This window comes from Canis lupus, chromosome 1 (assembly GCF_003254725.2).
Source record: "Canis lupus dingo isolate Sandy chromosome 1, ASM325472v2, whole genome shotgun sequence".
NCBI lineage: Eukaryota > Metazoa > Chordata > Mammalia > Carnivora > Canidae > Canis > Canis lupus.
In genome coordinates, this window is record NC_064243.1 from 33968365 (window position 1) to 33995144 (window position 26780).

The 26780-nt window shown below is 38.2% G+C and overlaps 1 protein-coding gene across 1 annotated transcript in view; it reads left to right on the forward strand.

Annotated features, from left to right (window-relative positions):
- Nucleotides 1-501: 501 nt before the first annotated feature.
- The window catches only part of ADGRG6 (adhesion G protein-coupled receptor G6), a 137233-nt gene continuing 110954 nt past the window's right edge, over nucleotides 502-26780 (forward strand). The window contains 2 exon segments of the mRNA XM_025422435.3: nucleotides 502-900; nucleotides 8582-8682. Coding sequence (XP_025278220.3) covers nucleotides 899-900; nucleotides 8582-8682 — 103 coding nt within the window. The 5' untranslated portion in view covers nucleotides 502-898.

The following is a 26780-nucleotide window of genomic DNA, read 5'->3' on the forward strand; positions in this document are numbered from 1 at the left end:
GCAGAGAAGACAGAAAGGGAGGAGAGCAGGGAAGGGAAGGGACGGGACAGGACCCGAGAAGCCCAGCGCGGCGAGGCGGCGGCGGGCCGGGGGAGGAGGAGGGGGGAGGAGGGAGGAGGTGCCCCCCGCGCCCCCCGCGCCCCCGCGCCCCCGCGCCCCCGGCTCCCTTCCCGCCGACCTCGGGGCTGCCCCCGCCGCGCCCGCCGGCTGCCCGTCGTGGGGCGCGCCTCCCCCGCCCCGCGGTCACACTTCTTTCGGCCCCGGGCCGGGCGATCCTGGGTGGGGCGGCCGCGCTCGGGGGGCGGGGGCGGGGGCGGGGGGCGGCGGAGCGCCGGGCCGGGCCGGACCGGGCCAGACGCCGCGCGCCGCCGGGGCAGCCACCTGAGCCCCCGGCCCGGGCCCAGGGCGCGGCGGGAGCCCGCGGGCTGGGGGCGGGGGCGGGGAAGGGGGCGGGGGAGGGGGAGGGGGCGGGGGGCGAGGCCACGGAGCGCGACCACGTGCGCCGCCCGCGAGTCGCGGGGTCAGAGCCCTCCACCCCCGCCCGGCCCAGAGCGCTCGAGCGCCCCGGCGCCCCGCGGTCGCCCTCGCCCTCGCCCTCGCCCTCGCGCTCGCCCTCGCCCTGTCGCCCTAACTTTTCTCCGACTTGCCTGCGAGGAGGAACCTGCCGCCCCGCCCGGCCCCGGCCGCGGGGATCGGCGCTCGAACCCGGCCGCGGGGCCTTCCACCTTGCGCCGCCCCAGCCGGGGACCCGCGGGGGACCCGCCGGGGAGGCGCGTGAAGGAGGGGCGGGCGGGCCGGCGGCGCCCGGGCGCCGGGTCCGGGGGGACGCGAGCAGCGGAGCCGGGAGGCCGCGGACCCGACTGCGCGGCCCCGGCGACCTCAGCGCAGTGATGCCAGCATGTAAGTCTCACCTTGCGGCTGAGAACTCCTTCACACCTTTACCTGCATCCACCCCCCGCGCCCCCACCTCCCTCCACTAAATGATTTTGTAAGGACTGCATCGACAGAATAAACCGGTTTGTCTTCAGTTTGACCCCGAGGCGCGGAGGAGCGAGCAGGTCCTGCCAGGCGGAGCTGTGGCATGTGTGTGCGGCTGGCTTTTTTTTTTTTTTTCTTCCAGGGAGAGGTAAACCTCACATTTGGGCGGTGGAAAGCATTAAAAAAAAAAAAAAAAAAAAAGGGCAGGGCTTCAAGAATGGGGAAAACGTGTTTTCGAGTCAAATCAAACAAGGGCTAACAGGCACGGCTCCTCCATCCAGGGGCCTCGCCCTGCCAAGAAAGAGCGATCCTGGATCAGCACCGGGGGGCTTGGAAGGTACTGGTATCCCGAGAAAATGTTGACTTTACACATTGTCACCCCCGACTGTAGAAGTTATTCTTGCATCTTTGAGTTATTTGAATGGTTTAAGAAGAAAAAAAAGAAAGAAAGAAAGAAAGAAAGAAAGAAAGAAAGAAAGAAAGAAAGAAAGAAGCGCGCAGAGAAGTTTCTTGGTTGTATTTTGTAGATTAATGAGTAATGAAGGACTATGTCATTTTACGGGATGGGGCCTGGGAAGCGACTTGCCTTGAATTAGAGGTGGGGGACGTAGGGGTAGGAATGGTCAGAGAAGTCCCAAAGGTTCTGATTTAATGGAGTGACCATGGAAGCGGTGAGATTCCTCAGGGCTACCCTGAGAAAGGGCCACTGAGCACATCCAGAATGCAAAGAGAAGGATTGTTCTAAAAAGGGCCTGTTTTTGCGGCCAATGCAGAAGTTAATTTTCTTGTAATATGTAACGTTCGCTCTGGTGTTTTCTTTACTCTTGCGCAGATACCCTGACAGACATTTTGCTCCCTTCCACAAGAATACAAGTGTTTCTAGAAATTCTTATTGCCCCTCCCTCCCCCAGCTACTGGATCCTTAAGTATTTTCATTAAAATCTCCTCTTTCAGCTTCATACCTGGGAAGACTTGCGCCTCAGGCCCTGTCTTTCCCTTCCTCCCAGTGTCTCCTCTTCTCCCCACCCAGCACACAGTTTTAAAACAGGAAGAGTAGTGCCCACTGCAAGCCTAGCACTCTGCCCTTCTGTTCCTGGTAGTGAGCAGTATAATTAGAAAAGAACTACTTATTTTTGCTAGAATTGCATGTGAAGTAATCCCACACCTGTGAGTTTTAAGGTTTCATTTATGCCCGTTGGAATCAGCAAGGTATAACCTGAACTAATTTACCTTGGGATACAGCCAACAGCCCCACATAAGACTTGTTCTCATATGCAGGCGGCACATTTTGAATGAATGTGAATTTGTTTTAAACATCAGTTTTTCCTGAAAGTATAGTAAGGTTTTTAACAGCAGATATTCGCCTAGCTTCCTTTCAGCTTTCCTAGGTAATTTAGATCTTATGGGAAATGAAAACAAGTGTGCATACCAATTTTTAAAATAAAATATGTGGACCTGAACAGCAGGTAATGTACAGATTTCCTCATTATGTAATTAATTTATGTAGCTCATTTGAATTGCATATGATTAAAACTTCTGTCATATAAAGATACGAATATTTAATCACATAAAATATAAAGTTTAGTATCCTGATTTGAGTTTATTGAGCTTTTTGGACTGAAAGTTTTTCCATTTCTTGCCAGATTATAGCTGTTTCTTTTACCATTTTGCTGTTTATGATTCACATGGAATGGCTTAAGATGATCTGATTCTTTTAAGATATTAGTGTGTTAGAATAAATGGAAATAATACTAATCTTTCCAAAGTAAATATTCATAGTATCTTACTGAAAAATGTTACAATGTGGAACACAAACTCTGTTATCTTTTAAATTTAAATCTTAATGGGTTCAGGCATACAAACTAAGATATTTTCTGCCTGTTCTTTGCGGTGAAAGTATTACTATGTTGTGACACTCAAGTTATGAAATTACAGATTTTATAAATATACTTGGAGTTATAGTGACTACATATTTAATAGATTTAGCAAGGCTCCTGTTAGCTGGTCTCAAGCTTCATGGAGCTCCCGTTCGTTCCATTTATGGCTTATATAAATTACATGACATTGTGCTTTTCCAATATGAATGGTGAAAGAGGCTATTGTCTCTTGGCTTATGGGAAATATTAGAAGCTTGTAGTTTTACTGCCTAACTGGACACGTCACTCTGATTTCTGGAAATAATGATTTGAAAGAGAATCAGTTTATACATTAAAAATAAACTGACAACCACTTCCTTAAACTTGACCGTTTTCTAACTGCCCATCTCTTATGGAGTTTACATTTCTGATGGGATGATTAAAACTTTCTAGAGACAATTTAGACTTTAGACTAAATAGAAGAAGACTTTGTTCAATGTGTGTGGCATGCTGAGGCAAAAAAAAAAAAAAAAACAAAAACGTATCCTTCCATTTCCTTTCTGTTTGGATGCCATTATTACACTATCTACATTGGATGGCATTGCGATGCATACTGGGTGGCTGGCGTGAAGACATCAAAAGGACTTTGCAGTGGTAACTAAAAACGCCAATAAAACTTAAGCATGGTTACCTGAGTATCCTCTTACTTTCCCTTAAAGCATTACTCAGGATGGAATTATTTAGAATGCCTTGAGGAAAACTTCAGAATTACTGTGTTTAAAACATTGGTAGCAAATATGACAAGGGCTTAGCATTGGTAAAAAGAAATCACAAATTAGTAAGAAAAATATTTCTATTATAATAGAAACTACAAAAATGATGAACATGCCAACCCAAATAAAGGAAATCCAAATGAGATGGTACTTCTGTAAAACTGGTGATGAGGAAACAATAATAGTGATGGGAGTATCATGATATAAACATTGATACACCTCAGTGTAAATTGGATGGGTGTGTGGAAATTTATTTATAAATAACTTTAAACCTACAGAAAAGTTTCAAGAATGATACAAAGAACACCTGTTTATACTTTACACAGAATCACTTAATGTAAAGGTTTACCCCATTTGTTTTATTTTCCATCCTTCTTCCCTCCACCCACTACTCTCAGTAGATGCACACAGTATTTTTCCTGACTCACATTAAGTAAATTATATACATCATGGCTTCAGGCTTTACTTTTTTAGTTGAAAATTTTATTGAGATGTTTGTTGATTTATGTGCAGTCGGAAGAAATGGTAGAGATCCCATGCCCTTTACTCAGTTTCTCTCGGGGATAACATTTTGCAAACTGTGGTACAATACCACAACCAGAATACTGAGACAGTATTCTTTTTCAGACATTCCCAGTTTTACATGTACTCAGGTGTGTTTCTCAGGGTTGCCTTTTAATTTCACCTGTGGTACCAGTCATGGAACAGTGGCTATTTCTGCTCAAATAAGGGTCAAGATGTGTACAGATTTGAAGAATAAACCTTTTTACCTTTTCGAAGTGGGGGTGAACACAACTTAATAAAATAACTTGAATTGAGTAATAGAATAGCACTTTCTCTTATTCATTGCTTGAGCTCAGGAACATGATCTTTAACCAGAAGAAGAAATACAATTGTGAGCACAGACTTGAATAAACCAAATTACATTCTTTTCACTCTAGAAGAATTATGGTACTCTCGCTGCCACTCCTCATGCCCCTTGGTGACAATTTTAACATAAATATATGTTTGGGGGGGGGGGAATCCCTGGGTGGCTCAGCAGTTTAGCACCTGCCTTTGGCCTGTGGCATGATCCTGGAGTCCCAGGATCAAGTCCCACATCAGGCTTCCTGCATGGAGCCTGCTTCTCCCTCTGCCTGTGACTCTGCCTCTCTCTCTCCCTCTCTCTCTCTCTCTCTGTCTCTCATGAATGAATAAATAAAATCTTTGAAAAAAACAAAAATGAATACGTTTGGGATATGAGGAATGAAGTAATTCTGACCACTGTGGTTAATAATAGAATTAGTGCCATGTCAATTACTCAACTGATTTCAAAGTTTCTTCACTAAGTTCTCTTTAAATTTGACTTTTAAGGGATCCAGCAGGAGTAAAGAGGTGCAAGATAGTAGGTAGGTTGTCTAGATTACAGACTATTTCAGTGATATGTTTGGTTTATTTATTTTTATTTTATTTTTTTTAATATTTTATTTATTTATGAGAGACACAGAGAGAGGCAGAGACATAGGCAGAGGGAGAAGCAGGCTCCATGAAGGAAGCCCAATGTGAGACTCCATTCCAGGATTCTACGATCACGCCCTGAGCCAAAGGAGTCCCGATAATATCTGGTTTAAATCACATTTACAAGGGGAGCATTGACGTTAAAACAATTCCTGTGGAAGGGTTAAGTTCTAAAGCTCCTGAAATAGGACTTAAGCATGTTGTATTTTATCACCTATGCAGTTTGAAAAGGGGAGCAGGTTTGCAGTAGAGGTAGCTTGGTTCTCAAAAAGAACAAGTGACTAGGAAGCCAGGTGACCCAGTTGGCAAGTGGTTTAATGTATTGTTTTTGCCTGTGAAGTGATAGGTTTTGTTGCATAATTTTTAGATTCTTTTCAGGTGGTAGAAGTCCATGGATGGCTCTCTTTTACTTTAAAAAAAAAAAGTTCTTTCTCTCTTTAGAACTTTGAGGCTACAATTCAAGTAATACAGGATTATGTTTTTTGTAGTTCCCATTTAGAACCTTAGTAACCCTGTTCAGGATTTTCCGTTCTTGTGAGAAAGTTGTTTGAATCTCAAGGATGTGTCTTTGCTAAGTGATCCCCTGAGAAGACACACAGTGCTTTCCTTCCTCTGTTCTATTCTTACTTTATTTGTTTCTGTTCTTCAGTAAACAGTAAACTGGATGAAAGTTGACTTGCCATGTGGTTTAAGTTTGGTTCTAAGTACTTGTCCTATCCTGGGTTCCTTTTCAATACAAAGTGATGGAGTCTTGAGAACCAGAACACATGAAGCCCCAGATCATCGTTTGCAGCTCTTGTCTGAAAGAATTACAGGCAGATTTTGTAAAACAGCTTCAGGATTGATTATGGAATCCCTAAATGTCAGAACCTGTTGTAGCAAAACGAAGTTGCATGATGAAATAAATAGTATTGAATGTTGCCAAAGCTAACAAACATGATTCCTTGAGGATTGTTTAGAGAGTACATAAGTCTAAGAGGAGACCATTATTCCCATACTGATAAAGGAAAATTGTCATATGCCGCAAAGGTTAGGAAACTGGGAGTTCTCTCAGGCTGATGACACTCCTGACTGTGTGTGGTATAGCAGGCAGCCAAGTTTGATTGGTCTGCCCCTCGGTTTCCTGGGCCTCAGTTTAGGAGCATACTCATTCATCCATGGCATGAATGGGAAACACCTCATTCATCCAACATCAGTGGGAAATGGATCCATCCTTCCAAATGAGTGAACTTTCCATGTAACAGCAGTCTATCATCTACCCTTTTAAAGCTTTTACTAAGTGCCATGTAGTATTATCTCTATCTTTTTGATGGATGGTATCCTATTTACAGAAGAGGAAATAGTCCAGAGTTTAAAGTACTTGCCTGTGAAGTCACACAATAAATAGAGGCACCAGGTTGTAATTTTGCTATTCCAGAGCTCACATCCATCATTATTATATATTATTATGATGTACAGTGGCATGTTGCTTCTCATAAGTAGTAACATTGCTTTAAATTTCAATTATTTTGGATAAATGTGTTTTAAGACCTACCTTCCATTCAGAAAAATACTCTTCAGGTCTTAAGCTTTGCCAGTTTAGAATTTCCATTAGGAGCTGTGTGATGCTAGAACTTCTAGTTGAGCGAATATAAAAACATGGCATGCATGTCAGACAGTACTCAAAATTTCTGCATTCATGGCAGACATGAATCATCCTTTCCCGTTTCTGTTCCAAGGTGATACAGAAGTAGTCCCAAACTCAACTGATGGGTGTTGGTTTATGACATCCTATTGTCTGTTCTTGTTTAAACCTTTTCTTTTGATTTTATTGTGGACAGAATAACCACAATTATACTGGAATGGTAGTAGCAATAATAACGGCTAATATTTTTTTTAAGGATTTTATTTATTCATTTGAGAGAGAGAAAAAAATAGAGCAGGGCAAAAGGGAGACGGAGAAGGAGAAGCAGACTCCCCGCTGCATAGGGAGCCTGATGCTGGGCTCCATCCCAGGACCCTAGGATCGTGACCTGAGCTGAGTTGAAGGCAGATGCTCAACCATCTGAGCTACCCAGGTGCCCCAATAACATCTAATATTTGTTGAGCAATTGCTGAGTGTCAGGCACTTTCTTAAAAGATGTGATCTGATTTAATCATCCAGCAACTCTATGGATTAGGTTCAATTGCCATTTCTATTTTGCAGGTGAAAAATAGGAGGTGCAGGGTAGTCAAGGAAATTACCCAAGGGTGGCATAGCTCACAAATAGCAGTGACTCTCTTGTCGACTCTAGAGCTTGGTCTCTGCTGCTTAGGTGGTCTCTGACAGTAAAGGATAGATTGGAAATGAAGGCTTGAGGCAAGTGCAGGAATCATTTGATGACTATTTTTGCTTGTCTGAGTATTCCCTTTCCTACTTTTCTAGTTTTGTGTTTAGTGTTACATATTTTACTCCAGGTAAGCAACCTTCAGGTAAAAAAGGTATTACTCTGATCCTACAGTATCTTATTAGTTGTTTCTCTTTTTAGAAATAAAAAGACTCTCAGTTATCACCTGGAACTATGGTAACTCCCATAGTTGGAGATTTTTAGGATCTGGAGATTTCTTACCATCTTCCTGCCTGATGGCTCTCATGCTTACGGGTCCCTGTATGGACCTTCTGATGATTGACCTTTATACTTGCTGCCCCATTCACAGGCTTACCTGTTTTGATGAGGTTAAGCCAATGCGAGGTATCATTACCACTGTTTGAAGCCAAGATAATGTGGATGTTCCTATCTAAAATATCATTAGGTACAATTTTAAGTTTAAAGATCAGACCATTGTATGGATAATTATTTGAGAATTTTCAAAGCAGCAACCCTCCACGTAATGCCATATACTAGTTTCTATAATGCTTGGTGTTTACTAGGCATTTAAAAACATTGAAAGCTATTGTTATTTATAAGGAAATTATTCTTTTTTGCATATTAGTGCTTCGTTGCTTTTTCTTAGGGGAAAGCGCATGATTGGAAAATTTATCTTAACTGTTTCCATTGGTAAAGCAGCAGATGTTATAAAATGAAAACATTTCCTTTAAGTCTAAATTTTTGGAAGATTCTAGAAGAGATTGATATAAAATCCTCTTGCCATCTAGATGGGCATATGACTCGTGATGCTGAAGGTTGAAGCTGAAATTGCTTTATTTTTTAATAAATGAACTTGAATTATCTGAATTTTTCCCCGTCTTCATTGGGAAATCACCTATTATACCTAGACTCTGATAAGGAAGGTGCCAGCAAGTGCAAATGACATGCGTGAATTTCTTTTTTTCTTTTGCCTAATTAGCTAAAAGAGGTGATTTGGTTTATCATCTCTAAAGTTCCTCCTTTATTTGGAAGCAAGGTTGAAAACGATTTCTGTTTTCCAATCTCTGCTGAAAACCTACACTTTGACTATTATTGTCCTAACACTTTAGTGAATACTGAGTGTCCTGATGGTTGCTTTCTTCTGTTGCAGGATGTTTCACTCAGATCAAATGTGGAACTGTCATTGGAAATGGAAGCCACATTCTCTTTTGTTCTTATTTGCTTTATGTATTGTGTATGTTCCACTTTCAGGTAAGTAAGACTTTTTCTCTTTCAAATCCTGAATTTAATAGTGATAGCATTGCCTTCAGTACAACTGTGCTACTTACTTAAGTCAACTTTATTTCTTGTCTTTTTTCTGCTTCTGTCCTTACAGACTTTTACTGTCCATGGCCTCTCTGACTTTCATGTGAATACTATTATTTTGATCATTGTTCTGTTTTCTGACGAGTCTATTTCTTTAATCTTTGCTGCATTTCTATTAGCTTTATTTATTTATCCAACCATATGGAATGATGAGATAGCTACATGTCTGACATTAAAAATGTGCTAGCTATTCTACTATTGAATAAATATACAGTATTCAGTTCTTTCACTTTTCAAGTTTTCATGTAGTTACTTATGGAAAGTATAGACTTTGCTGTTTGTATTTATCCTGATTTTCTTACCATGTTGCAGCATACGACAAGAATTTGAAATTAAGTATTTAGACCATGAAGTTTATTTAGTTGGCTTAAAATGATATGAAAAATTTCATTTTAGTTGTATTTTTAGAGTAAAAATATCAAATATTTGTAATTAGAATTTTTTTCTGAACTTTGAAACAAGATCCTTTTAGCTATTGTTGCAAGCTAAATTTTCTATAAACAGTTAATTATGTGAATGAGCCTATCAGAACCTGAAGAATGTCAGTGATATTTAAAAGTGAAGTGTTTCTCCATGATTATCTGATTTTGTTCCTGAGCAAATTGCATTTCATGGAAGTCCATTTTGTTTTCCTGCTTTTTTAAATTGCTGTTTCTTTCCGTTTACTATATTTGTTTTTAGAATAAATTGTTACCCAGGTAGTCTTATGTATTTATTACTTGGGGTTTAATCAAGATTTTATACATTCCATATATATGATATACCTGTATGTTAAAAATCCTGAATTTAATGAATCATGAAAATAGATTATCTGCTAAAACTATTTATTCATGGATTGAGAAATTCAACTTGTATTTAATATATAAGTATGATTTTCCAAGCCATCAAGTATTTTAAAAGTTTCAGCTACTAACTTCGAAAATTCCTGGCACTTGTTTAATGGCTTCAAAACAAAACTGATCTTTGAAGTCTTTTGTGTATTTGTTTCAGTTTCATGATAAAGCCACTCTTTACTTTCATTGCCAAAAGAGGAAAGAAACAAGTAAAGAGAACTGAAAATAAATATACATCGGATTAACTAGGTTCCAGTATTAGACTTTTTCTCAACTTTCAAAAATGACTCTCCAAGAACCAATTACATGATGTATAATAAATTATGATATTAAAATTAGTCGAGGTCTATTTACTTTCATTTTTGTTAGGTCATGGCCTTTGTCGATTTTGGAGGCTTCTTCAGAGTTTAAATTGAGACTTTTTATTTTTGATGTCAACATTTTAATTGAAATACCCACATCATTATTTTAATCACTTGAATCAATGAAATGAAACACATGTTCTCAGACTAATTAAAAGAAGTCAGCACTGGCTAGGACTAGGGTGGGGCCAGGGAAGCCCCTGGGTTGCAGAATTTAAGGAGGGCACTCATTCTCAAGGTCATGGAAATCAAAGTCCTTACGTCTGTTTTTAAGTTACTGTCTCATACAAGAAATCTTTTTAAAGAATTTCTTTCATTACCAAATACTTTATGTGCATCATGTAAGGCTTTGTGACTGATGGTAATCTGTGTTTACTAATGAGCCCAGAATGCTATGTATCTATATACCTGTAAGCAATGACTCACTCAGAATGCCACTACTTCAGCCATGAGTGTCTAAACTCACAAAAAATACTTCGGGGATTATTATTGGTATTTTAATATAAAATTTTTGCCTTACAACTCAGTATGAGATTCCCTAAAATAATGCATATCAAAACTTTATATATATCTGCTTTTCAAAGTTTTATCTTTAAGTCATAGTGTAATTTTGAATAACTATTCTTGAGAACATTTGATGCTTAACTATGATGTGGTATCTCAATGTTTGCACTCTCTGACATTTTCATGAGTGACCCCTCGATGACCCCTATGTGACCTTAAGGAATCCAGTGGCTTTTAATGGCATCCTGATGCCAATGTCTCCTAAATCTGTATTGTCAGCCCTGTCCTCTTCCTTGACCCTGGAGTCACCTCTGGGATTGCTTATCCATATCTATAGTTGGATATATAATGGCCTCAAACTTCACAGGTGCAAATAAGACTCTTGATTCCTACCTCCTATCCCAAAATCCACTTCGTTTTCAATCTGTACAGTCTACCCTACTATATCCTGCTGTTCTCTCCCACCTTACAATTTTCTAGATATGTTGGTCCATCTCTTTCTTTTTTTTTTTTTAAATTTTTATTTATTTATGATAGTCACAGAGAGAGAGAGAGAGAGAGAGAGAGGCAGAGACACAGGCAGAGGGAGGAGCAGGCTCCATGCACCGGGAGCCCGATGTGGGATTCGATCCCGGGTCTCCAGGATCGCGCCCTGGGCCAAAGACAGGCGCTAAACTGCTGCGCCACCCAGGGATCCCCATCTCTTTCTTGACCATGCCTCCCTCACCCCCTTTTCTTCCTAACTGCTCACACCTGGTTCTTTTTTGACACTCTGATCTTAATTATTACCACTTCAGATAAGCCTTCCTGTCCCCCAAAGGCACCCCTTTGCCACTCTCTTACCATGTTACCCTTTAGTGATAATCTATAGATTTTGGTTGCTCCCTTGGTTGTTAAGACTTTGGTAATTTGGCTGAGATAGCTCAGGTAGAGGTTTGGCAAAACCGCTTTTTATTGTTAAGACTGACACTTAGCTGAGATGATTAAAAATTAGAATCCTGTAATTTAATTTGGATAACATCTTTGTTTAATTAAAGTAATAGAATTGCAAGGTTTGGTCTTCTAGTAGATAAGTTAACAATTATAGTTTCATGGGGAATTTATAAAGCAAGTAGTACAGAGATTTGTGCCCTTCAGGATTTAAAAAAGGAATGTACAAAATGTCATTGTCTCTTGACAAGTGATGAATATAACTTTCAATAGGAACTACAACAAAATAATAGCTGAATATTTAAACTAATCCCGTAGAGGTGCAAATTAATACAATAAAACATGATTTTTTTAATCCACTAGCTTGAGAATATTTAGAAACATTGCTAATATCTGTATCCAGTCTTATCAGAGTTATTGGGGATAGGGCACATAATAACACTGTTGGCTCTGTCCCTTGGGAGAATAAGTAGACAACATTTTTTAAAAATTAAGAATTTGTATTTTCTTTGATACGTGACTCCCACATGTAGGTTATCTATTTTACATAAATAAAAAACATAATATATAGAGAAATATGTACTGGTATGTTAACTATAACTATAGTTGCTTATAACTATAAGCAAACATGTGGCAAAGACTTTAATTGTTCTTCAATAAGGGCATGGCTATATAAATTATTTTAATACTATGAAATATCATGCAGTCATTCAAAACAATGTGGTCAAACTGTCTATATTGGCTTTAAAAGAGGTCGGTGATAATGTTAAGTCAAAAAACAAATCGCTGAACAATATCAGATTTGTACTAGGTTGTATTACAAAACTTGAATGTGTTTTACATGTATATGCTTGTTTAAGATTATATAAAAATCATAGTAAAACTTGGAATGATACACATCAGGTTTTAAAATGGGTCATCCTCAAGAGCATAGGTTGGAATGAGAAAGGGAAAGGCAATGGAAGTTTATACAGTTCTGAATTATTTGCTTGTTACAGTGAAGGTATATTACTTTAGTAATTTGGAAAAAAAAAAGAAAACCTGATAATTTTTTTAAAAGCCACATTTAAAAAATGGCCAGGGAGACCGTTGAAGTACATGAATGTTATAATTTTCTGTTAGACATGTAACTGTTACTCTGACTCTTCTTTACTTAATAGGAATCTCTTAAAGGTGTTTCAAAATATAACCTCTTTTTATGTAGCATGACACTCCATGACTCTGAAGATGAATGATGGTATCTCAAGCAGAATGAAGGTTACTGCTTCAAGTAGAATGGGAAACAAACAGCCAAGAGCCAATGAATTCCTAAGCAACCAAGAGTCTATATCCACACAGATAGGTTTAGTCATGAGCACTGAAGGAGGAGCCTCCCATCTCTCCTGAAAAACTGGTGATACCAACAGACTATTTCAAAGCTCAGTGTTGTTCTGATATCTATGATGCATCAATAGCTAAAAGGGGAAGTGTTCTTAAAAGTACAGTCTGGCCTGAATTGTGTACTTTCTAGCCCAGAGCACACCATAGTTCTAGAAGGCAAGTAGGTAATTGGGCAGAAGCAATCCTGTACTTTCTGTTTGTTTGTTTTTCTCATAATCAAAGAATGAGCAATTATTCTAGAGCATCAATTACATTGCAATCTATATTTATGTGTTAGGCATATCACCTTATGCATATTTTTCATATATTTGATCAAAAAGGCTTTCAAATGCATAGAAAAATCATCTTTTTACAAGTCTTCCAGGCTTTTTTGGCCGTTTTATATTCATGTGTCTCAAAGTTCAAAAACAAGGTTCCTGTTGTGCCAAATATTCTCTTCTCTAATTCCAGTGTGGTTAACTAGTATAACATGGTGTTATATTAGTTTCATGTGTACAATATAGTGATTCAGCACTTCCATATGTCATCCAGTGCTCACCAGGACAAACAAGAGTTCTCCTTAGTCCCCATCACCCATTTTACCCATCCCTCACCCACTTCCTTTCTGGTAACCATTGTTCTCAATGGTTAAGAGTCTTCCTTGGCTTCTCTCTCTCTCTCTTTTTCCCCCCTTGCTCATTTGTTTTGTTTCTTAAATTCCACATAGGAATGAAATCATATGGTATTTGTCTTTGACTCACTTGTTTCACTTATATTTCACTAACTTATTTCATTATACTCTGTAGCTCCATCCATGTGGTTACCGATGGCAAGATCTCATGCCTTTTTATGGCTCAATTATATTCCATTGCCTGGATCTACATACTAAATCTTGTGATATACATACCTTATATCATACCATACCATGTATATACATACTACATTTTCGTTATCCATTCATCTATCAGTGGGCACTTGGGCTGCTTCTAAAATTTAACTATTGTAAATAATACTGCTATAAATCATCATCAGGGCAATGCAAATCAAAACTGCAATAAGAGGGATCCCTGGGTGGCGCAGCGGTTTAGCGCCTGCCTTTGGCCCAGGGCGCGATCCTGGAGACCTGGGATCGAATCCCACATCGGGCTCTCGGTGCATGGAGCCTGCTTCTCCCTCTGCCTATGTCTCTGCCTCTCTCTCTCTCTCTCTGTGACTATCATAAATAAATAAAAATAAAAAAAATGTTTAAAAAAAAAAACTGCAATATCACCTCACATCTGTCAGAATAGCTAACATCAAAGACCCAAAAAACAATACGTCTTGGTGAGGATGTGGAGAAAAAGGAATTGTCACACACTGTTGGTGGGAATGCATACTGATGCAGCCGTCTAGAAAAGAGTACGGAGGTTCCTCAAAAAGTGGAACTGTCCTACAACCCAGCAAATGGTTCTTATCAAGTGAAAAAATAGCCAGAATAATGGCTATTTAAGAAAATTATATAGTAGTAAAGTTTGTTTTTCAGTTAGGATCAAAATGCTTCAAATTACTGTCTGCAGCCATCAGCTAAAAGGCTCTTTTCTTATTCTACACCTGAGATTAGAGGAGCCAATTTGACTGAATAAACAAACCCCAGAAATTTGTACACAAAAATTTCCTTGAAGCATCTTCTCAGATAATTTCCTTTGTGTACCTTTGAGATGATCTGAATTCAATGTAGGTAACTATGAAATCTTATATTGGGGTCAGAAAGTCAATCACATAAATGTGGAAAGACAATGACTTGTCACCACTGTGACAATTTCAAGTGATGAAGCAGTGTGATAGGGCCACTAATGAAACTGACCCCATTTAGAAGGCATTAGGGAGAGGGGTTGTCAGTAGAATATCCTACACTTTCCTGGTCAGGTCACGCTGTCCAGGCATCCTTTAGAGATGATTCTTTAGATGATCTTCTTTAGATGATCCTTTAGAGAGATTGTAAACAGGAGCAGGAGCAGATCTGCTTGGTGATGAGTCTCAAGTGGTCTGGGGGATGTTTTAGGACATCTGTCTCTGCTGTGCTCTGGGAAGCCTCTTTGGGGGTGGGCTGCCACTGTAGACTCAAACCCCTTGCCAGACACAATATGGTTGCTTTCGTGTAACACTTCTTTTTTTTCTTTTTAAGTAAAAATCCTGCTGAATTAAAAAAAAAAAAAGGAGAAATGGCACATTTACTTTAGAATCATGAAGTCAGTTGGAGTAAGAGAGTGGCCTTCAGGTATTTGAAGAGTGGTCATTTGTAAGTGATAACAGACTTATTCTAAATTTTCTCAGAGAAGAGATAAGAAGATTGACTTGGTACTCTACCAAATGACTCTCCTAGTAATTAATTGACAAGAAATAAAACCAGCTGTCCTTCAAATTCCTCATCATTGAAAATCAGGACATGAACAAAGAATCTTAAAGTTGAAAAAGAATTTGTACTAAAGACCGTGAAGTTCTCTTCAGTCTACAACTTGAGAGAGAGAGTGGTACACTCTAGTTTTTTGAGGTACACATAGTTTTGTCTTGCTTCAAAAATTTCTTCTGGATGCATTTCCTTTCAGTTTAGCAGGTAATTTTTATATTGAACTGGAGATCGGGCAGGCCACTGTGTTTGACAGGAGAGTACTGGGGGAGCTCTAGACTTTGGCAGATATAGAATTTTCCTCCACTTTCAAATAAATCATTCTTTAAGGAGTTTTCATTTTATTTTCAGCAAGTAGAATATGTGCTTTTTGATACCATTCTTACTATGACTGCAATGTCATAGGATTCCATAAGTGAAGAATGTGGAAAAGAACAAAATGGAAATGAACCAGAGAGAGAGAAACTTATTTCAGATTTAATAAGTAAATATATTTTGCAGGGTGTGGCAGCAGGGGAGGAGGATGTGGCAGCAGGGGAGGGAAGTATGGAAGTTAGATGAGAAAATACATTCATCCCACAATGAGCGTGAAGTCACAATATTACAAACATCCTTTCCCTTCCACTATATTAGGAGAGTAAAACACCTGAAAAGAAAACAAGGTCTTTTTGCCAGCACACGGGTGGAGGCTTTCACTAGTTCAGATAAACTTTTCTAACTATTTTAAAAGAACTAAAAAACTCTCAGCGAAAATAACATAGTCTTAGTTTACAGTCATTCCTAAATCACCTGCATCTTAAACTTGTGGTTTAGAAAGGATACACTGTTTTTACAAAGTTACAAAATTTCTTCAGTACATCAACTCTTAGGAGTCAAAAAAGATGTCTTTCTCTAGTGTAATCTGCTTCACGCTTGGTGCCACTAGTTTAAAGAAAAGCAAAAATGTGTTCACACTAGAGCCCAGGTGATAGATTGTGCCAAGTCAATTACAAATCAGATTTTTTCCCCTTCTCTTTAATTATAAAATTACTCTAATCACTATTATTAGTTAGGGCAAAGCTACAGGAATGGGCTACTGCTCGTGCTTTTTCCAAATCTCCAGACAAAAGGATCTTTTTTAAGATTTCCTTACCTGGTTGGAACTTTAAAGAGTATCATCAGAGTGAAATTACAGAGCTGAAAACAAAGAAAATAGTCAGAATGGGAATATTAATCACTGCTTTTAAACACGTCCACAGTTCTTTTCTTCCGTTATTTTTTTTTTTTGCCATAAATATGTGTAATTAATACTGGCCCCTATTGAGTATAAGAGTTTTGCTAGATTACTGGCTTTATTGAACAGAATTTTAAGGCACAGGATGAGAGTTTTCTGGTCCTAGTGATTTCGGTAGGCTTCAATAATGGTGGTATGGGGGGGGAAGCAAGACTTTTAAAGATCTTCTGTCTCGGTGTTAGGTATTTTAGAGAGAAGGAGCACTCAGTATGTGCACTGGGCATTGTGGAATGTGGCCTCCACCACTTCCTGAATGCTCCTCACCAGATTGTGTGTACCTGTTGTCTCCTTGCTGGCTCATCACAGGTCAATATTAGCTCATAACTTGGACTGCTAATCTCATCTCTCTTTAGAAATGGTAACCTGATTTTAGCAATCTCCTGACCCTATATAGCATGTCTGTGATGGCACTGATGAAATCCTAATGTTTCAGTAAAAAATAAAGTTTGTGGTTTTTCTCTTGGAGCCTTTGATAATTTGACATAGGACTTCTTTGCTTCCAGTTTGGTAGCCTTGATGGTTTTGTTGGTGTTTGATTAGGACTGTCATGACTTAACCATCTGGCTTGCTTATATGTCTCTCACACATGTATGAGAGAGGTCTGCCCCTTTTAGTAACTACTTCAGAAGAACATCCTTCCTGAATTTTCAACCATTTCTTGTGATCTTGTCATGATCATGTAGCCTCAGAGGAGGTTTTCAGCGAATGTGTAGTGAATGAATCAAACTGCTTTCCAGGCTGCCCTTCTGGGCCTTTGATTCCCTTAGCGTGGTGAGTCTAGCTAATTTAAGAGGTAGGTCGTCTTCATCAGAGCCTTGCCCCTCCCTCTAGTATTATTAAAGTATGTTAAACACTAATGAGGACATTATGGTATTTAAATACCATATAAAGAACGTAGAGTTAATATTGCTTCTTTTAGATGCATTTAAAAGCTGAGAGCTGTGTTATAATAATATAATATTTGAGTGTTGTGTTGTATATATATCAGATATGTGTTAGAACAGGCAAAATCGTGGTCCTTACTGTCAAGGAGTTTTTGACATTGCTGATGAGGACCCTAACATGAGACAAGTAGGAAGCACTGTAATCTGTGGTTCTAATAGGATTGCAAAGGTGGTACCCAGGGATAGCAGAGGAGAACTCAGAAACATTTTCATGGAGGAAGTAATGTTGAAACTGTGTCTTCTGGGACGCCTGGGTGGCTCAGTGGTTGAGTGTCTGCCTTTAGCTGAGATCATGATCCAGGGGTCCTGGGATCAAGTCCTGCATTGGGCTTCCTGCAGAGAGCTTGCTTCTCCTCTGCCTATGCTTCTGCCTCTCTGTCTCTCATGAATAAATACATGAAATCTTTAAAACAAAACAAAACAAAAAAACTGTGTCTTCTACCAGAGGTGAGGAACAAAATATTCACAAAATGGTATTGCTTCCTCACTAAACATTTGAAGAGATTTTCCTGCAAGCAGATTGTATGGCTGGCTGTAAAATCTGAGGCAGTCATGGGAGTGGTTTTTACCCATCGAGTGTCCCCTCTGATTGGAACAGAAAGCAGGAGAACAGAAAATGGATTTGGCGATAGAGAAGTGAAGTATTGGGGAAGAGGGGCCAAAGGCAAACCCACAGATGCATTGAAAATGATTATGAAAGGATAAATACTTCTTGTTGCTAGAATGAAGGGTCTCTGCAGAAGAGGGTAAGGAATGAAGTTAAGTGAGTGGGAAGTCAGGCTGTGAAACATGTCACTTGGGACTGGGCACACAAAGCTGAGTAAGGACTTCCAGCCCAGGAGGGGAGAGAGACTTGTCACCATCAGCTACAATCAGGAAGACCTGTGTAATGACAAATGTATGCTGATGGGAATGGAGGTTAAGGACTTCCTGAAGTTTGTAGTTTGGTAACTCAGGGGCAGAACTGTTTTTTGTTTATTGAATCCGTAGTTTATGCTTCTTCTCTGTTGTACCATTTTGCTCCAGAAATGGCAGCCTCACTTTGCTCACCAGTGGTGAAGAGCATCCATACACATAACAGAAAGCGGGAGATATTAATAGAATGCCAAGTACCCTTGATGCCTTCTCTTTCTTGCTCAAACCCATATTTAATTGTGAAATGTCACCTTCATCTTCATAACTGTTACCTCCAAGGTGCTTATCTCTGTCAGGTGTGTTAATTGAGCTCCTAAGTCATCTCCCTGTGTCGTGTTTCTGTTAAATTATAGTTGGAATCATACCACTGCCCTAATTAAATTGCCTTGAAGATTCTCCCTACCTACAGGATAGAATCCAGTCTAATTTATAATTTCTTGGCTCCCTAGTTTTGTTGTACCCCTATCAAGTGCCTGCCAAATAGTAGGGCCTCAATTAAATATTGAAAGAGTGCAGAAAGTAAAGAATTTATATATTTTTGTGAAGCATAATTAGGATTTAGCCATGGATGTTATGAATATCTGTTCTACATATATTATAACTATCCATACATAATATATATGATAAATATTCAGTTATTTAAGAGAAGTTTATGTGTAGCATAGGTGCTATGTGAAGTTTTAAAAACTAATGGTGAACCCTCCAATCTTTGCAGGAGACCAACTCTTTGAGAGAGGAAATTTCATAAAACTTTAAAAGAATTATTTGTGCTAAAAGAAGAAAGTAGTCACTCTACATGTGTACAATAACTAGAATAGTTTATTTACACTTGCTTCAAGGACTGTGTTTCTTGTGGAAATACATTTTTTAAGGACCAAACTAATCTTATCACTATTAAAATATATACTTCTATTCTTTTTAAAAATATCTACTTTTGTTCAAAATGGAAAAAAGGTGATTATTATCTTAAAATTCTTTCAGCTATTCTTTTTCCCCTTTGTCAGTCTTTTCCACAGCTATCTTCATCATCACTTACTATCTTAAACTTTTATCTTGCTTTATGCCTTCCCAAGTTAGCTCACAAACATATTCACATCTTTTCTTTTCAAAACAAACAAAAATTTCCCACCTCCCTTCAACCCTTTTGTTTTCTTAGGCAACTGTTTTCATTTGTTATTCCCTTCGTTTTTGAATGTCTTGAAAGAGTAATATACATTGGGATCTATGGCTTCCTCACCCTTAAAAAATGGATAATTCTGTTTTGGAGATGCATTGACAAGTATCGGTTTGTGTGTGTGTTTGTGTCTAAACAAGTATGTATGGTTTTCTAAAGCCCTAAAGATCTCCTGAGTTGTCTGATGTTTTCCAAAGGTTTTTTAGTTTTAAGAATTTTGTAAAATAGATGGAAAATATTTTTTTATAATCATGTTTGCTATTAAGGGAATAAGAAAACCCTTCAAAGAAAGTGTGTTATAGGATGAAATTGTGTCACAAAATGAGATAACTAATGATTTAGGAATTAGGTGGTTTGCATTTAACTTTTATAAGGTACCTTTCACATGCATTTTTTCATATTCTTCAGATTGTTCCTTTACATGCCTCTGACTTCCTGTCAGTTTATATTCTTTTTTTCTCATTAAATCATTTAATTTAATCTCAATTAAATCATTTTCTCATATAAATCAAAATTATATGCAGATTTGCCTACTTGGTTCTGTTTTCCATTACTCTTTCTTTCTTTTCCAATATTCCCATCATATCTTAAAATTTTCTGGCATTAGGATCTTAAGCCGTTATTAGGGTATTTATATCAGAGTGATCGATTCCAGTGAAACTAAAAAAAAAAAAAAAAAAGTGTCTTTAATAATTGTCCAGTATGGGTATCTGGCTTTACTTTACAGTGACCTTTATTTTTGTTGTAATTATATTTGAGATCATTTTGAACTAGGGAGTTTTGGTGAATTTACATTTAAAGCTCTCATTTGTGAGAAGCAGAGATATATAAGATAAAAATGTAGTGCTAAAAATCACACCTTCCTGTTTTGTTCAGGAAAAACATACAGTTCATTAGGCTTTTTTTAAAAAAATAGGTTGGAAGTCTTTTAGCTCTCAGGGCAGAATATATAAACTACTCTGATTTTGTTATTCATATAGACACAAAAAATTAGATTTGCAATCTAATCAAATTCAACAGGTGTAATTTTGCTTTCTTTGTTATTAGGAGGATCTTGTCATTTTTTCAAAAGTAAGACCATACTACCTTCTGAGCATATTATTAATGTTAGTAATCCTAGTCAGAAAGAAAATCAGAAAACATGTGTGCTATTTCAGGTTAAAAATGCTAGTGAGGGATTCCCTGGGTGGCGCAGCGGTTTGGCGCCTGCCTTTGGCCCAGGGCGCGATCCTGGAGACCCGGGATCGAATCCCACGTCGGGCTCCCGGTGCATGGAGCCTGCTTCTCCCTCTGCCTGTGTCTCTGCCTCTCTCTCTCTCTCTCTGTGACTATCGTAGATAAATAAAAATTAAAAAAAAAATGCTAGTGAATCCTGTATTGTTTAAAAGTGTGCCCTTGAGAAACATATTTTATTTTATTTTTTTAAAGATTTTATTTATTTATTCATAGAAACACAGCTAGAGAGAGAGAGGCAGAGACACAGGCAGAGGGAGAAGCAGGCACCATGCAGGGAGCCCAATGTGGGACTCGATCCCAGGTCTCCAGGATCACGCCCTGGGCTGCAGGCGGTGCTAAACCGCTGCACCACCGGGGCTGCCCGAGAAACATATTTGAAAAAGTCAAACCTGTATTGGGTTTTATTTAAACTTGAAATCCACATAATAGGACATCAAGTTATTTTTAAAATGCATCTAAACTAATGATGATAATGACAAACATTGGTGTGATATCAGTGGCACTGCTAACTTGATCAATCAGTAACATGAGTTAAATGCTAACTCTGAAATTAAATTTTGCAGACATGTTCATTTGTAGTCAGAGACACGTTTTTTTAAAGATTTATTTATTTATTCATGAGAGTCACAGAGAAAGAGAGAGACAGAGACACAGGCAGAGGGAGAAGCAGGCTCCCTGCAAGAGCCCGATGCAGGACTTGATCCCAGAACTCCAGGATCACACTCTGAGCCAAAGGCGGATGCTCAACTGCTGAGCCACCACCCAGGCATCCCAGAGATACCCTTTCAATGCGTGCTGTGGATTTGTTATAATTACTAAATATTAAACAATACCTAAATATCCAACAATAGGGGATTTGATAAATTCTGGTATATTTACATGATGATATGGTATACATATTTCTAACTTAATTTTTTAAATGTTTAGTGAAATGGGGGGATCAAGATTCAAGTGAAATTGAAAAGGGCGGGACATCAAACTATGACTAGTATGATTTTTTTTAAACAATGGTCTGAGTTAAAAAATAAATAGAAAGTGATAGTAAACTGTGTTCTTGAGATTCAGGTGCTTCCTTTGTCATCATATCTTTATGTTTCTATCAATAACATGGATAGATTTCATAATAGTATAAAATCAATGTATACTCACTGTTTTTATAGTTTTATGTATGAATGTTATATAGTTTTGTGCGTGGATATGATTATAAAACCTCTTGGCCTTATATTGGTATATTACAGTGTATACATACAATGCTCATTTGTTATACATATATAAAGTTCCCTAATCTAATTCTACTGATTAATGTTCTTGCATAAGAAGACTGGTTTGAACAGTAGTGCTCTCATCCTGAAAGCTGGAGATACTGCTTCATCTCCAGCTAGAATTAAAAAGACTGAAGAATTCTAGTGGTGGTGAAGATGTGGAACAGTTGGAACTTTCATAGATTGTTGGAGCAAGTGTAAAATTGTACAGCTGCTTTGGAAAGCTGTTCAGTAGTTTCTTTAAAAAGTTACAAACACACATCTACACCGTGATTTAATAATTTTACTGTTGGGTTTTAATTTCCAAAAGAAATTAAAACATTTGTTCACAAAACTCCCATAACTATTTCATGATATCATTATTCATAATAGTTCCAAACTGGGGAAATTTCAAATGTCCATCAACATGCAAACGGATAAGCAGATTTTGGTATATTCAGAAAATAGAACAGTACTCTGCAAAAAAGAAATGAACTACTGATCCTTGCAACATGAATGGGGATCTGTAAAACATGTTTAGCAAGGAAGGGACATAAAGTATATTCTTTGTGATTTTATTTATATGGAGTTCTAGGATAGGCAAAACTAATCATAATAATAAATATCAGAACAGTTGTTGCCTCCAGGGAGCAACTGACTGGAAAGTGACATAGGAAGATACACTGGGTTGATGAATTTGTTCCAAAGTTTGGTTGGGATATAATTATATAGATGAATACATCTATCAAAACTCATTGAACAGGACACTTGAAATCTGTGCTTTTAATTGCAAGTCACTTATACCTCTGAAAAAAAAAACTCTGCCAATTGGAAAAAATACTAGTTAATAGTTCTAGGGCACAACAAATAGAATTCCAGTGCCCTCATAACTCTCAGGATTTTACTAGGTGTGTCAAGAATTAAATAATAGTTTTCTAAAGTACAACTTCTTTGTTCTAGTTGATGCAAGTTTTGTTTTATTTTTGCCAGTAGGAAAGTAATATTCAGTATTAGTACATATGGATTATTATGGTGGTTCAGATATTTTCAGTACTTAAGAATCTTTGGTATGTGTGGGAGAAGAAATTTCTGCAAAGAATAAAAACTTCACCTAGCTCAAGTGAAAGCTTACATTTCACCCTTCTTCAGCCCCTACATACATTCTAAAATTCAAATTATTATTCCTTTGTTTGGCAGCAGTTTTCCTTGAGAGCTTCTTTCCTCCATCTATTAAAATGAATACACTTTTTCCTGTTTGTTGTATTTTCATGTGTACATTGGATTTTGCTTCTTAACTAAAACCTTATGGTAGACTTACTGTATTTTTGGTTTACTACCTTTAATAAAAATTAAAGACAAGAAAGGTGGACCAGAAAAACTAACTCTCATTGGTGATTGTTGTAAGCCTCATTTTCTTCTGTTTATTTTGTTCTATCTTAACTGAGCTGTTTCTCATTTACTGTAAAGTGATTTGTACTCATTTCAAAAATTCATGGATCTTGTGAGAAACCTCGCAAATCTTTTTGTAAATTTGATTGCTCAGCAAATATAAAGCATGAATCAGAAGGTAAATTTCAATCCAATACTTGAAAATTCTGACCTGGAATGGGGTCAGCACCTGGTGAGTGGTTTCTGAAGGGTTATTTGTTCTGCCCTGGTTACTGACTTGAGAGGTTTATGTGGGTAAATAGTGGGTTGAAAGCATCACTCAAGACAGTCTCATTTCTGGAGAAGCACCTGCTATGACTGTATCCCTGTATAAAGGCTGCTATTTGCCCATGAAGGGTCTAATGAGAATGGCCATTGATTGAAAGAAAATAATGGGACCCATAATCATCAACTGTTAATATTAAAATCCCTGATGATGTAGAGATCATACACGAACATTCATGAAAGCAAGATTATATCCTTATTGGATGGATAATTTGAGGAAGTGCTATGTATAATTCAGTTCATCTAAAGGGGGAATAGAGGTATAATTTCAAACTTTATATTACAAAAAGGTAGAAAGCTCAACTTTTACATCTTAAATTCTGATCTCATTTCTGAGTTTCATACAAGTTTAAAATTAAGCTGATTTGGCAGATATTTTGCTATGGAGGGAGGGCCTGTGCTAATAGTTATAGTATCATTGCTGGGGCCATTGAATGGGACATTTTATTTTTTTTTAAATCTTTATACATTGGGGCACCTGGATGGCCCAGTCAGTTAAGCACCGTATGCTTGATTTTGGATCAGGTCATGATCTCAGGGTTATGACAGCCTGCTTAAGATCTCTCTCTCTGTCTTCCTCATCCCACCCCCGGACTCACGTGCTCGCTCACACTCTCTCTCTGTCAAAAAAAAAAAAAATCTTTATACATTATTAAGGTACCGGGGTGCCTTGAAACCAAGCTTATGACATGGTAGAGGATATTTTATAGATATTCTCACTTACGAAACCACTGCTCTCTGTTGGTGCTCCAGTTACCTGTGCAGTGGCTTGGAAATTACTCTCTGACAGATATGTGGGGCTCACCTAGTGTGTTTATTCTCTCTCAAGGATCAGAAAGCTTTGTTCTGTCAGTTTTCCAGTCTGAAAGCAATTGCTTCATGTATTTCATCCACTTATATTTTTGCTTATGCTGGGAAAGGAAGTCCAATACTTGTTACATCATCATACCTAGAGCCATGATGGTTATAGTACCATTTTATTTGTACTTCATATAAATGACATTTATTTGCCATTCATTTCTTTTTTTTAAGATTTTATTTTATTTTATTTTTATTATTTATTCATGAGAGACAGAGAGGCAGAGACACAGGCAGAGGGAGAAACAGGCTCCATGCAGGAAGCCCAATGCGGGACTTGATCCGGTGACCCCAGGATCACATCCTGGACTGAAGGCGGCGCCAAATCGCTGAGCCACCCGGGCTGCCCTTGCCATTCATTTCATATAGCACTAAGGCCTTTGAGGATAGATCTGAATTGGAGCTTAGTGTTGTCTTTCTTTCATAAATCTTGCCCACAATGTGTCAGTGATTTTTAATTCTGATTCCTTTATAGCAGAGAGAGATTGCTTATCAAGTGTTCTGAACACAGAATCTTTCAGTTTTCCCACCAGTCATTAAAGATCATCTGATCCATATCTAATTCAATGGCTATTTATTTACCTTTATAAAAAACGTTCTTAACCATTCAACTACGTTGTCATGGACTCCTATGTCCTTTGACTTTCATCTTTTTATTGGTTTATGTAAGATATAATACATTTTGTAACAGTGATATGAAGTACAACCAGCAAAAAGTTGTCTGAAGACAAACATGATCAATAAGCACAACTCACCTAGTGGGAAGCATCTGAATTCCAGCCTCCCAGGACTAATAGCTTTGACTGTTCAAGCTTGTATCTTTCTTCAGTCTAAGCTGCTTTTTCCTTAGTGTCTTACTAATATCCTTATTTTTCTTCCATCTAGAGTCAGACTTTCAGATGTATCTTTGCCTTGTTTTTAGCAACACCTCTTAGAATTCTAATCCATTGCTAAATCTGGGAGTCTCTTATCTCTTTGGAGGTTTTTTTTTATTTGCTTTTGAATGCTCTTTATTTTATTGCTTCTTGCCTCTACTTTTGTAATAATGGGAAAAATTGACACTATTGTTTCCTGTCTTCCTCTGCCATCTAATAATAAACCACTTTCATATAAACATTTAGTAAAGTGTAATTTGCTCAGGAACCTTGAAGAGCTTTCAGGTGTGGGGAATTAAATGCTGCCTTTAGGGATTGATCAGTATCCTTCACCATGGAGCCTCAACCAGTATTTTCTAAGCTATTTCTGAGTTTCCTCATTCATAATTTAAGGGAAAAAAAGCATATTGAAAAACCTATTTTTCTCTGGTATTCCATATACTTCCTTGCCTCCAAGTCTTTCTTCCCACTTTGTTCTCAACCTAAAACTCAATTTCCCCTTTGCTACCTCATGAAGTACTTTAGCATCTCAAAACCTATGATAAATGCACTTTTGATGTCAGAAACCTTTAAAACGAGGCTGAGAAGTTTCTTTTCCTTAATTTTCATGTCTGTGTATACCCATGTAACCTCATATCAGATCCCGTAGTAAAGGCAGAACTAGAGCAGGAAAATATTTTTTAAGTATTCCGTCTCTCGTGTGGAATTCTGTAACAGTTTGTACTTTATGTTTTGTTGCCATGTTGTGTTTTATGATTATTAAGGTACATATTTTTTTTTCTTATTGATCAGTAGTGCCTAAAAGATAGGGGCCATCTCTTCTTTCCTTTTTCATTCTGCACAAAACCAAGAAAGTGTGTTGCTGCAATATGAATGAATTGAAGCACATTATTTGAGATTAGGATAACCCATCCATTCTACAGGATTGATGTGAAAGCCGTAGAAGTTATGTTGTGAAAAAAGTAGGCCAAGGCACAACTGTACATTCCAGTTGTCATCCTGGAACAGGTTTGCTTGAAGTAATCAGGGTGCTGCAGACCCTGGTGGCTCATTCTGTATTGTGTTCATTTTGACTTTGTTTATGTATAGACAAAATGACATAATACCTCCCAAGAAGTTGGTAACATAAAAACTGTGGTCTTAACAAAACAATGTGTCTAATAGCCAATATCATGAAACTCACCTTGTCTTTTTTTGACTGACCCATCCCTGTGATAGGCTTGTGCTGATCCTTCTGCTGTCACCCATGTTCCTCCCCCTTCCCATAGGAGAGGAAGAAAGGTACCAGAACTTCTACCCAGCTCTCCTTTCATATTCTTTACATTTCCCATGCAGCTCACAGCTTAGCAGAATCTCAGGCTGAAGTTCCATGGTATTAAGT